Source organism: Agelaius tricolor, unplaced genomic scaffold (genome assembly GCF_023055355.1).
Source record: "Agelaius tricolor isolate 1412-34295 unplaced genomic scaffold, bAgeTri1.0.p SCAF_82, whole genome shotgun sequence".
NCBI classification, from domain to species: Eukaryota; Metazoa; Chordata; class Aves; order Passeriformes; family Icteridae; genus Agelaius; species Agelaius tricolor.
In genome coordinates this window covers 624,205-637,079 of record NW_027269342.1, presented here as the reverse complement: position 1 = coordinate 637,079, position 12,875 = coordinate 624,205, and the positions used below count along the sequence as shown (strand labels likewise).

General features: G+C 52.7%; 1 protein-coding gene and 1 long non-coding RNA gene across 5 annotated transcripts in view; one reads left to right on the top strand and one right to left on the bottom strand.

Annotated features, from left to right (window-relative positions):
* The first annotated feature begins 2,008 nt into the window (after positions 1-2,008).
* Positions 2,009-9,928, top strand: LOC139585505 (uncharacterized). Of its 2 annotated transcripts, none has more exons than XR_011677099.1 (4): positions 2,009-2,275; positions 2,662-2,911; positions 5,518-6,310; positions 7,166-7,708. It is a non-coding gene; the product is annotated as an uncharacterized lncRNA (long non-coding RNA). The 2 variants fall into 2 exon arrangements; XR_011677100.1 differs by lacking the exon at positions 2,009-2,275 and adding an exon at positions 9,513-9,928 and having other exon boundaries at positions 2,825-2,911; positions 7,166-9,332.
* The window catches only part of LOC139585504 (uncharacterized), a 31,559-nt gene continuing 21,463 nt past the window's right edge, over positions 2,780-12,875 (bottom strand). The window contains exons 2-6 of one of the 3 annotated variants that reach the window (XM_071418283.1): positions 8,817-8,909; positions 7,708-7,822; positions 6,812-6,927; positions 5,546-5,613; positions 2,825-3,271 (exon numbers count right to left, since the gene is read on the bottom strand). In XM_071418283.1, coding sequence (XP_071274384.1) covers positions 2,919-3,271; positions 5,546-5,613; positions 6,812-6,927; positions 7,708-7,822; positions 8,817-8,878 — 714 coding nt within the window. In that variant the 5' untranslated portion in view covers positions 8,879-8,909 and the 3' untranslated portion in view covers positions 2,825-2,918. Of the gene's footprint in view, positions 3,272-5,545; positions 5,614-6,811; positions 6,928-7,707; positions 7,823-8,816; positions 8,910-12,875 lie in introns of all 3 variants that reach the window. The other 2 variants (XM_071418284.1, XM_071418282.1) reach the window with 2 other exon arrangements.

Genomic DNA, 12,875 nt, shown 5'->3' with positions numbered 1-12,875 from the left:
GGCAACAGGGGAACACAGGGGGTGCTCGGGGTGCGTCAAGGATGGAGGGCAGGTGGGGGGGGTCGGGATGTGCAGGGGAGCGGGGAGGGGGGCGGGGGCAGGGGCAGGTGGGGTGGCGGGGGCAGGACGGGCGGAGGATGGAGGACGAGGATGGAGCACAGGTGGGGGGGGGGTCAAAGTGAACAAGGAAAACAGGGGGAGGTGGAAGAGGAGGAAGAGTGAAGGAAGAACGGGAAAGCGGAATTGGGGGGAAGAAGGATGTGGGGGCAGGTGGGAGCCGGGCTAGGGGAGGAAAGGAAGCGTGGAGAAAGGAGGAGTAAGGTAGGGTCGGGGTGTGTAGGGGCATAGGAAGGGTAGGGGGGACCCGCCCGGGAGGGAGCGGTTTGGGGGGGAGGGAGGGGAGGGCTAGGGGGGAGAGGGAGGGGGGGGGGTAGGGGGGGGGGAGGGTGTGGGGGGTGGGGGAGGGGAGGAAGGGAGGGAGAGACGGGAGGGATTGAACAAAAGAGGAAAAAGAGGAAAAAAAAAAAAGCGAAAAAGAAAAGAAACGAATAAAAAGATATGGAGCCCGCGCGGACAGAACCTTCCCCTCCGAGCGCCGAGGGGGCAAATGGCGCCAGCGGCGATTCCCGGGGGTTAAATCCTCTCGGCCCCGCCCCGCGCAGCCGCGCTGGGGCCCCGCGCACCTGAGCCGGCCCCGCCCCTCACACCTGAGCCGGCCCCGCTCCTCACACCTGAGCCGGCCCCGCCCCGCCTCGCCCCGCCCCGCTCCGCCTCGCCCCGCCCCGCCCGCGCCCTTAAATCCCGGTGGATCCGCTCCCGCTCCGCTTTATGCGGTGCATGCTCGTCCCGGGATGCCGTGGGGCCGTCGCTGGAGCGCTGTGCGGAGTCCCGGACCGGGGGCTGCTCCCGGTGCTGCTCCGGGCTCGAGGCGCTGAGGTGGGGCCGGGAACGGGACCCGGGCCTGGGGATCCGGGTCCTGCCGCTGTCTGCTGGGGATCCCGGGCAGAGCGGGCTGCGGGTCCCGGAGCTGCAAGACCGGGCTGGCATTTGGGTCGGGATCGGGACAAGCATCGCCACGGCAAGGAGGAGCCGCTCCAGGACGGTCGCTGGGGCTGAGGCCGGCACTGCCGCTCCGGCTGCGGCCGGAGAGGGGCGGGAGCCCCGCCGGTGCTTCGGGCAGGTCCTGCTGCTGCGCTGAGGAGCCGGGGCTGTGCCGGTGCCGGGCCCGGCAGGAGAGCGGCGCATTCCCGGAGCAGGCGCTGGATCGCGGCTGGAAGCGGCCGGAGCGCGGGGACCGCCCGTGCCGGCCCCGGGAGCCCTCAGGCCCCGCCGCTGCCTCAGCGCCGCCGCCCCGCGGGGCGCCCCCTGGCGGACACGGAGCGGAGCTGCGAGCGCGGCGGCCCCCGGGGCGCGCTCCCGGCCCGGCCCCCGCGGGGATGCGGAGCTCCCTCAGCCCCGGTACCCCCAAGGCCACCGCGCGCAGAGCGGGACCCGCACCCCGTGCCCGCACCCCCGGGGCTCTCGCCCGCCGCGTCCCCGCCGAACGAGCGGGGCTGCATCGCCGCGGGCCGGAGGAGTCGCGCCGGGCCGGGCCGAGCCCGGCGCTGCTGCTCCTGCTCCGACTGTGCCGGCTGCGGACACGGGGCCCTGCTCGGGCCGCTCGCCTGATACCTGCCAGGTGAGACCTGATGCTCTTCCTCCTTACCCCCACTTTCCCTAGGGCTCCTACTCTGCTATACAAAAAAAACCTCCGGGGTCAAAAAGCCAGTGAAAACTGTTTATTCTTTATTTCCAGGTCATCCGATATCCTGAGTGGGAAGGGCCACACCAGGAGCACCAGGTTGAAGCCTTATGTCAAGGGCTCAGCTGGGGATTGAACCACAACTTGGGCATTTTCAGCAGCCTGCTCCAACCAAGCAATCTCAGGTAATGGCAATGCCCTGCCTGGGACGGGAATGCCAAAGGCCAGCAGGGCAATTCCTTTGCCAATGCTGCTTTACACACCAGCCCCTGGAAGGTCTCTAGGGCAGAGCTCCATAGGCAGCACCTGACCGTGGAACAACACAGGTGAACAGTGGTGTGACAGCACAAAACTCTTCCCATAATGCTGATTTCCTGCCTTTTCCAGCATTTCCTACAGAGCTGTAGAGGTGCTGATGCCGTGTCCCTTTCCAGGGAGAAACGAGCAAGTCCTGAGGGTTCCCTTGCTCCAAGGCCGAAGCTCTTGTGGAGAGCGTCAGGGCCGGTGCCGCCTGCAGAGGGGCCTTTCCTGCAGGTGAGTGCTCACGGCCCAAACTCACGGCGGGGGCTGAGCCCGGCGCTGCTTCTCCAGCCCGGAGCTGCACGGAGCCCTCGGGGACTCCTGCTCGCTGCCAGGAATGTTCCTCGCTGCTCCCTCCGTGTGTCCCGGCTGGCCGGGAATGCGGGGCGGGAGGAGGCCGAGCCCAGGGGGGAACCAGCCCCTCCTGCCCTCGGTGCCTGCAGGGGAGGAGCTGTGCCTCAGTGTCCTGCCCGTGCAGGCAGCGTGCCAGGCACACCCGGGGCAGCGCTGGGATCGGCACGGATCAAGGGCTGCCCGCGGCTCCTGGGCCAGGGGCTGCTCTGAACGGGGCCCTGGAGATGCTGCAGCCCGGACAGAGCCCCCTGACATTCCAAAACCAGCCCAAGGAACAGCTGCCATTGCCTGGGAGTGCTGCACGCTGGCTTTGCAGAGGAGCTCAGACAGCGATTCCCGGTGCCACCTCCTGGAGCTCCCACACAGCCACCGGGTGTGTCCCGGCCACTCCAGTGCCTTCCCTTCCAGCCCGGGGCCATCCTCCAGCAGCAGCAGCAGCAGCCTTAAAGCCAAGGGAATTCCCTTCACAGCAATTCAATCCCAAGCAAGGCCCTCGGAGATGCCTCAAAACAAAAGGTTAGAGTTAGATGAAGTTTTGTTTGGATGAAGTTTGGAGTTTTTCGGGAGCCAGCTGGCACTGCAGAAGTGCTGGGAAGCTGGCACAGGTGGGCCACAGTGCAGGTGCCCTGCAGGCAGGGATGTGCATCCCTTTCCTCAGGGAAAAGAGCTCCCGGAGGCCGCTGCCGAGGCTCTGGAATGAGCTCAGCTCCTGCAGGGAGAGATGCCCTCCCCTGGGCACAGGGGCTGCCCCAGCAGGGCCGGGAGCGTGTCCGGCCCCGCCCTCGCTGCTGAGAGCATCAGCTGGAGCCGAGCCCAGGGGTGGAGCCCACGGAATTCCAGGGAACTCTGCAAGTGGCCCCGGGAACAGGGGTGGGGCTGGGGGATGAATAAATAGCAAAGGGTTAAAAATAGCAAATGCTATGGAATATCAGCCTGTCCTTGTCCTGATCCCACTGAGCTTCCTCGGAGCCTCTGCTGCTTCCTGGCACAGCAGGTGTCAAATAGGCAGCTCTGTGTGGGAATATCCATGCTGCATGAGGATACCCATGGATATCCATGCTGCATGAGGCACTGGGAGGTTATTCCAGCAGAGAATTCAGGGCTATAGCTCTAGTTCATCTAAACTGCAGAGATGAAGCCCAAATCTGGGCACCACACAGGGAACAATCTTTGTACTGCCCTGCCAGCCAAAGCCCCTGGGCTGGGAAATTTCAGCAGCCAAATGGATGGAATAATCTAAATGCCAGCATCCCCCCAAGGGACAATCCAATTGCCTCCATGTGCTCCCAGAGTGTCCATTCTGTTCCCCATGGGTGCCCTGGTGACACCAGGGGCTTCCTCTGCCCACAGGGCCTTTCTCCTGCCCCTCTCCAGCCTGAGGCCTCTTCTCCCTTCCCTACCAGCTGCTGCCAGGCAAGGAGGAGGACCCAGGGAGTCCAGAGGTTCCCTCTAAACAGTCCTTCCCTCACCTTGAGATTACCTGAGATTTCTCCCCCAAATCTTCCCTGTCTGTCCCCTTCTGATTTCCTCACTCTTGACAAGAAAGCATTCCTTCTCTAATGTGGGGATTACCACAAGCTTTATTCCCATTGTTTTCCCTACCTGTCCACTCCCTATTTCCTCACTTCCACCTCAGCATTTTCATTCTTTACCCTACAGATGCTGTCAGTTTTCCCTCCCAATAATTTCCCTACCTGTCCATAACTGGTTACCTCAGTTTAGCCCATCAAGTGCATCCTCTCTGCTACCAATCACCTCAGATTTTACCCCAAAATTTTCCCTACCTCTCCACCACTGAGTACCTCATTTTTCCCTTAAAATATTCATTTTCTACCATGGAGATTCCCTCAAGTTTTATCCCCAGCTTTACCCACCTGTCCACAGCAATTCCCTCAGTTTACCTCAGGATGTTCCTGCTCTCTCCTAGAGAGAATCTCACATTTTAGCCCTCAATTTTCCCTACCTGCCCAGTACTGATTACCTCCTTTTCACCTCAAAATATCCATTGTTTCCTCTACAGATTAACTCAGATTTTATTACAAAATGTCCAGTTTGTCCCCTATTTACCAACTTGATTTTAAAACCAAAACCACACAGGTTATGTCTCTTACTCCCAAAATGTTCATTCTGTCCCCTGCAAATTATGTCCGATTTTTTCCCAAAACCACTTCTTCTTCCTACATCATTACCTCAGGGTTTGCCCCCCAAATTCTACCTAATGTTGACTTCTGATCATTTCTCCCTCAAGATGTTCATTCTCTGCCCTACAGATCTTCCCAAGTTTTACCCCTAAAATTTCCTTGCCTGCCCCCAGTGACTGCCTCAGTTGATGTCGCTGTTCACTCTCTCCCTTGGGATTTACTCAGGTTTTACTCCCAAAATTTTCTGTCACTTATTACATAAGTCCATAACTTATTACCTCATTTTTGCCTGAAAATATTAATTTTCAACCTTTAGATTATTTCAAGTTTTTCCCCCCAAAATTCCCCTACCTGTCCCCTACTGATTCCCTCATTTTTCCTTCAACATTATTTACTTTCTATCACGTAGCTTTTGTCAAGATTTAGCCCCCGAATTTTCCCAAGTGTATGCTCAGTACTCATCACCTCATTTTCCCCTCAGTATGTTCATTCTCTATTCTTGAGATTTTGTCAAGCTTTGCCTCCAAAATGTTCCTTGTCTGCTACGGAGTAGCTCATTTTTACTCCAATATCTTCATTCTGTCCCCTACAGATTCCATCGAGTTTTACCCCCAAACTTTTCCTTCCTGTACAATATTGATGAGCTCTTTTCTACTCTGAAATTTGCATGCTCTCCCCTGAACATCACCTCAGCTTTCCCCTCAAAATGCCACCTGGCTCCCCTTGACATCCCCTCCCATTTTCCTACACAAACAGTGCTTGTGTCCCCTCTCAACTGCCCCAGGTTTTCAGCTAAAAATGTCACCTCTGTCCCCTGTGAGTTATCCCAGGTTTTCCCAGTTAGGAGCTGCAAGGAATTCAGGCAGGGCAAAGGAGAGCAGGGAATTCTGTAAATTCAAAGCCAGAAAGAGAAGATCTACCAGCAAAGGGGAAAGGTTTCAGAAAACATTTCTGCAATTACTAATTAATGATTATTTCCAGTTCCCCAGTGAGAAGAACATGAGCTCACCACCATTGAGGCCTGGCAGTTCCCTGCAGCGAGGGCTCAGTGCACATCCACAGAGGCAATTCCAGCATCTGAAAGGAAGGAAGAAGAAAAAGGTCATTTCTTCTCTTTCCAAGTTATTTCAAGTTCTCAGACCCAAACCAAGCTTTGCCCTTGATTTTGGCTGGGTGACTCCTGAGCAGTGGGCACAGGTCCTGTCATTGATGCTGCTGGGAGTGATGCTTTCTGGGGAAATCAGCTGATTTCCAAAGTTCACTGCCTGCCCCGTGCCTGATGTGCACAGGAGAAAACCTCTTGCATGAAGGGATTTTGCTCCATCTAATCCCATCTGCCCAGGCTGTTCCATGGGGATGTTGCCAGGCTGGGGCAGCGCAGGCAGACACAGCTCTCAGCTCTCTCTGCTCCAAACACAGCTCTGGGCTCTTGGCAAACTCCTCTGCTGTGAGGTTTTCTCCAGGAGAACTCAAGGAATGGCTCACGGCAGGTGGAGATTAAGTTATCACACAGGGAAGGGAAGGATAAATATTCCTGTAAGAGCCTTTGGGATCTGCTGGGCTGAACTGGGAAGGGGACATTCATTCCCTGCAGTGCCAATGCACAACAGCCTCCAGCACAAAGCACAGACTGTCAGGTGGGCTCTGAAAGCACCACTTGGACAAAGCTCATGGTTCTTCTTCTTGGCAGGGACTTCTGCAATGCAAGCCTGCAGCTGAGAATCCCAGAAGCTCTGGAGTCTGCCTGCTCTGGAACAAAAGGATCCTGCCAGGGGTGAGGCACATTGCCAGCAAACACTGCCCACAGGCACAGAGGCAGCACTGGAGCTGCTGTTGGGGCTGGGAAGGGCTGCCAGGAGGACACAGCCCCCAGGGGGTGGCAGTGGCAGCAGCAAATTGCCACGGTCTGAGGGCACAGCAGAGAGACAAAGGCCAGCAATGGCCACGGGAGCTGCAGGTTCAATTCTGCTCCTGCGCTGCCCCATCCCAGCAGGAAATCCCCAGGGGGGACAGAAACTCTCAGGGGCACAAAATGCAGCATCTGTGAGCCTGATCCTGCCTGAGCTCAGCGTGGGGGTCCAACCCCCCCAAGGGAAGCACTGCCCTGCCCTGGATCAGGGCCAGACCCTGCCCCAGCTCCCAGCTGCTCCCGGGGCTGCCACCACATTCCCCACAAGGGGACAAAGGTGACAAAGGCCCCTTGGGACAGGGACAGCCTGGGACCAGGGCAGATCCCTCTGGGTCTGTGGCACTCTGGGCACAGCTGGGGACTCACCCCACACCACGGGCAGGAGCAGGGACCCTCCAGTGCAGCTGGAGCCCGTTGGGTTTGGCTGCTCCAACTCCAAAGCTCTGGGCAAAGATGGGATCAGTTAAGTGGTTTTTCCTGTCCTGAAAGAGAGGAGAAAATGGAAATGAGGTCCACTCTGGAAGTCAAAGGCTCCTGCCTTTCCTCCTTTTGTTCTGATTGTTCACAATGGGATTATATCCATAAAAAAGGAAAGGTGACACCAAATAAAAGTGCTCCTGGTCAACATTTTATTCCCTACTAGTTTAAGACATAAAAAGGATGCCCATTTTTTCTTATCACATTCTTTGCCTAATTTTAACAGAACCATTTTCATTCCAGGCCCCACTTGTGAGTTATTCAATCCTTTGCCATTGGACTTTGGACAAAGGAAGAGAAGGCTCTGTTCCACGTGGGTGTCATCCAACAGGGAACAGCCCCTGTGCCAACCCCAGCCTGGGCTGAGCACGCTGCCTCACTGCCCCATCCTGCATCCTGGCTCCACTCCAGCCTGAGTTTTCCCCCATTTTCCACGTCTAGAGACAGGAAATCGTCCTGGTCAGGGTGTAAGACCTTCAACTGCACATTGGTCTGGGGGCTGTGACTGGATTCCAGCAGGGAATTCATGGTTCTAGAGATAAAAACTATTCCAGGGAGCAGCACTGACAAGGTTGGGAGCTGCTGCTTCACCACACGGTGTCAGCAACAGAGAGAAAACATCAAATGTGCATCCAAACCCAAGGATAAAATGAATTCTGCTGCTTTTAGTGGGACCAGGGCTAATTCTGCCCTGGAGTGACAAAGAACTTCTCCCTCAGAGCCCCAGAGACCCCTCAAAAAGCCCAAGTGCAGCAGGGAAGGAAGGAAAGGCACCTGTGCCTCACCTGCTGGGAGCAGCACAGGTCCTGCTGCTCCTGGGCACTGGGAACGTGTCTGGAGCCAAAAGCCCTTCCCAGGCTGGAGGGGTTTCCTAAAGCACCACCTCTGGGAAGCAAAGGGCTAGGGAAGAGACAGGGAGTGGGAGTTTACAATAATAGTAACAATAACATCAATAACAATAAGACAATAAGAATAGTACTAAGGAAGAGCAGCTAAGGGAGCAGCAATAACTGGAAGGGAGCAGGGAGGATGCTGAGCTTGAAATGAGGTTTGAGGGAGGCAGCAGCTCCTGGGCTCTCTGAAGCACAGCTCCGGGTCTGGGATTCCAGGAGCAGTGCAAACTCCCACTGTCCAATCCCTGGATTTGCCTCCTGCCAGCACTGGGCACCTTGGCCATGTTTGCCTCAAGTGCTCCAGTGCTGCTGCCTGGAGGGATTGGCAAAATGGGCATTAAACCCCTTCCCACAGGGCTGGTGCTGAGCTCTGGCTGGGGAAAGCATTGGGCACCTCTGGCATTTCAATGAAATCAGTTTCCATCATGGTGAAGAGACCCTGAATAAACCCAGGGCACACAAATAAACCTTTCTCCATAAGGACAGCAGCCCCAGGGCATACACAGTCATTCCTATGCCTGGTCAAACAAACAGCAGCCAGTTTTTGGGGAGAGACTCCAGACTCTTGTCTCCCTGCCTGGCTGTAAAACACTTGCAGAGGCTCTGGAGTTCACACAAGCTTCTCAGGATTTGGATTTAATTTCATTTAAATTCCACTCATATACTAAGGAAGTTGAAGTGTCCTAAAGGCAGCTCCACTCACACTTGAAGTTTAAGCCCTCTGCCCCAGATGGATTGGGATGTTCTTTTGTTAGAAACACCCCACCTTCCTTAGGCATCTCCATGTGGGAGACAACAGAAATGTGGACAAGGGTTTGGAATGCAGCTTCCAAATCAAGTTCCCTGCTAGGAAATGCCTCCAGCTCTGCTACCTGGGGCTGTTTCAAACACAGCCTGGCCCACGTAAGCAAATGGAATCGACCCCTTTGTTCCATTGGCCTCCCAGCCCAAATTCCAGTGGCACAGACCAGTCCCTGTCCTTGGAAGGCAGCATCTCCTACCTGGAGCTGGGCCTTCCCCAGCCTTTGGGGGCCGCTGTCTCCATCCTCCCACGCCTCCTCATCTTCCTCCTCGCCAGGGTTGGCTTCCTCAGCCTGCAGAGCAAAGCCAGGGACGGTCACCAGCCTGCTCATGCCAGCCTGGGCAGCAGGGACGGGCTGGTGGCACCTCTGGATGTCCCCCTGTGCCTGGCACCGTCCCTGCTCCGCGCCCATCCCCGTTCCTGCCTGGGCAGCTCCTTGGAACGGGATGTGAAAGCACAAACGTTTGCTCTGCTGGGGCTGGGACAGCAGAGACTCCCCCGGGGCAGGGGGCAAAGCTCCTGCTCCCACATCCTCTGCCTCCCACAGCCCTGCTGGGGCTGGCCAGAGCAAAGGAAACGCCTCAGCTCCTGCTGGAAATTCCCTCCTGTGCCCATCAACCCCAGAGGCTGGGCCTAAGGGAAAAAAACTTTCCAAGGGAGAGAATTTAAAGAAAACTCCTCTTGCTTCCTTTGAAGATACTAAAAAGGATATTATGTGAGTAGAAGTATTACTACTAACTATTAAACTAAAATTACTAATTACTATTACTATTACCTATTAAACTATTACCATTAACTATTAACTATTAAACTATTACCATTAACTATTATTAATATTAATATTTACATCATAATTTTTGACTTCTAAATATTAATGTGTCTTTATTCTATCCAGTTCATCTGATCAGTAATATAACTGATCCTTCTCTCACCTACTATTCTGAAAGACCACTTCTAATCCTTGTGGATACCCAAGAGAATCATTATGTTAGCCTGGGAAACCTATTGATGCTACCTTGGAAAAAGAATCTCTGTCTCTGTAGAAATGACAGCGCAACTTCTGAGACATCAGGAAGCCCACGAGTCACAAGATATTTAAGCTTTTTCTGAAAATAACTAAACTGCAGTGCTGAAGTACTGGAGTACCTTTCAGTTCAGTTTCAGTGCTCAGTGTCCTGCCATGGCAGTTTTCTTTCACTTCTCTGGGTTGCTGGGCAAGGAAAAAGACTTTTATAGACATTTGGAATGACCCAAAAACCTGCTCTTGCCCAGAGAAGCTCTTCCACCTGGCAAAAGGCATGGCAGAAGGACAGAGTTGTCTTAAAGCCCTCCTAGGGCTGCAGGGACATGGAAATCTGCTGAGCATGGCATGGAAAATGCCACAGGGGAGAAGAGGTACAGATAGCAGAAATGAAAGAACAACTGGGCTTCACAGGTAGGAATGTGGAAATGACAGGAAAAAGAGATGAATTCCACAGATCATTGAAGGAGAGTACTGGGGATTTTCTGGAGAGTAGAGGCCAGCAGCATTTGTGTAACTGCACCATAGCAGCACAAAAGACTGGGATTATCTAGGTAATCATGCATCAGAAATGCCAGATCTGGGTATAGATGCAGCCAAGCTGGGACCAAGATAAAAAGCAAGAGAAGGAAGAGACTGGATAGGAGACAGGCAAGTATGCCAGCAGGGAAAAAGGGAGAGGAAATGGGAAAGGGGATAACAAGGTATGAAAATCACCTTGCCTTGGAGTGCTTGCTGGGAAGCATTCTGTTCCAGCAGCTCAGCCTAAACCAGGACCATCCAACCAAAGCTGCTGTTGTGGCCCTGGCACACAGCCCAAAGCAGCTGCCATGGCTGGAGACGCAGGGGGAAAGGAATCCTTTGCCTGGCAAGCAAGGGATCACCCCCAGGCAGGACAAGCAGCTGAATATTGGGACAGCAATGGTGCTACCCACTGTCTCAGAAGAGCCTGCTGAGAGTTTTGGGAGTCCTCACACTCCCAGTGAGCTTAACACTACTGTGCCAATGACTCCAGTGTCACTGAATCCAACCCAATCCAGAAAGCAGCTCCAATGTGCTGCTGTCACCCAGTGCCTGAGTTACCAGATGAACAGAGGCCTTCAAGAACCAAAATGAAACGAGAACAAAACCACTGAGTGCAGCAACATGCACTCATGCAACAGCTTCAGAACTCAAAACACCCTTCAGAACAACAGATATTGGGGTCTGGTGATTTTGAACCAGTACATCTCAGCTTAGATTTGCAAGTATATAGCTATACTTAAGAAAAGTCCCAAAAGCACACAGGTCTTTGTGCCATGTGGTAAATGTTTGATTATACATTTGATCTAGAGTTTGGAATTTCCTTACTGCCAGTAGAGGAGAGTTACACTATCACTGGCTGCCAAGAGCACACCATTTCTAAATGACTTTGATAACTAACACACTGGAACCAGGAGGAGGACTACTCCAGATCCTTACAGCATCATTTACAAAGCAGTCTAAAACTGCATTTTAGATCATCTTTCATGTGGATTAGTTCTCAGTAACATTTTGCCTCAATGGACAAAGAAGATGATGAATTCAGTAGCTTCTATTCATCACAGCACTGAGTTGAACTCTTGGCTCAATTTGGAGTTCCACCGCCCACTTAAACCTGACAGATATTTTCTGGCTTTATATAAATGCCAATTTTGGCCAGTTCTGACTTGGATTTTAGTAAGAACATCATTTGCCTCTCGCTCTCAGAAGCGGGAAAAACTGCCAGTGGCTGGCTCTGCATATTCATAATTACTGCACATTTTCCTCTGTATTTCTGAACATCCTGTTTCATGGAGCTTGTGCAAATACATGGGTGAGCATCTCTTGTGCAAATACATGGGTGAGCATCTGCACCACAGGCTGGTGCAAGTGTTAGTAACTAATAGGGGAAAACATCTTTGCATCTGAAAGGTGCTGTTCCCACACTTTGCTCAGAAAGCCTCACTTTCCATCACATCCATGTTTTTGGCCTAAAGCCTCTTTTCAAACCACATGCAATGCAGCAATGCAAGCAATAGAGACCTGTAGTGCAAACAAACAGGGTTCACTGAAGAAAAGGGGCCTTATTTTTTCTAACTAGAGGAGAATACAAACCACTGAGTATGCCCAGAGCTTGCTCATCCCACTATTTTAGGCTACCTAAGCAATGACATGCAAACAGAATCTGACATAGGAAATGTGAGAAAAACTGGAATAACATAATAAAAACAAGCCCCTAAAGTAATGGAGAAATCCAAAGAACAACTCATAAAAAGTGTTTCTCTCTAAATTAATCTAAGAATCTATCTTCAGAGACTCTTCATTTTCCTTTATTCTTTAAATGAGTCAATTTATAAAAACACTGATGAAATTCCCAAAGGCAACATAATATTATTATTCCATGTTGGATGGGACAAGGCTGTTTCCTGACCCTGCTTAGCTGAAGTGGAATGATCCTTGGATTGGAAGTTTTCCAAAGAGCCTTTGCCATCAGAAAAGAAGGCAAGTTTGTCACGTGCCCTTTCACTGCACTTTCCCAAGGCAAAGAAAAACCACACAAAGAGTCTAAAGAGACACCCTGCAGGCTCAGGCCTTTCAGACACTGCAGAATCAGCTCCATCTACTTAAATGCAGCTTTGGAAACAGCCCTGAACTACCAAGGCACTGGGGTACACCATCCTCACCGTGTGTGAGGAGCAGGAGTCCTTCTGACTACACTGCAAACCAGACTTTTGTGAGCCAGCTCCAGGCACTGGAAACAATATTCTAACACAGCAAGAAATCATCAGGATTTCTCCCAGTGTGACCTGCAGGGGTTTGAAACATCCATCTGTAAATGCTGCATACGGAGTTCTTGACTTAAATTTGTGCAGCAGCCCCACTCAGCTTTTTTGGCAAGGCTTTGTGCAACAACTACTACTGAAAAAACCCAAACTAAAAAACAAAACCAGAACTATTTTCCCCAAGGCCCCGGACATTTTTCTTAGGTCCAGGAAATGCAAAGAAAGCCAGAGATTCTGAGATCTCTTCTGCATGTTGGAAACATTGCAGGTATTTGATAACCCTCAGTTTAGTCATCAAGAAGAGCCCCTAGGCAAACTTCACAGGGCTTCAGTGCTATTTTTGAAAAGCAGAGTACTCCTGGAACAGGACACTGCTCTGTACTAGTGGCCAAGAGTGTTATTAAGGAGTAAAGGAGTTAAGTCCTAGAAATGCAATGAGAAGGATTATTGCAAT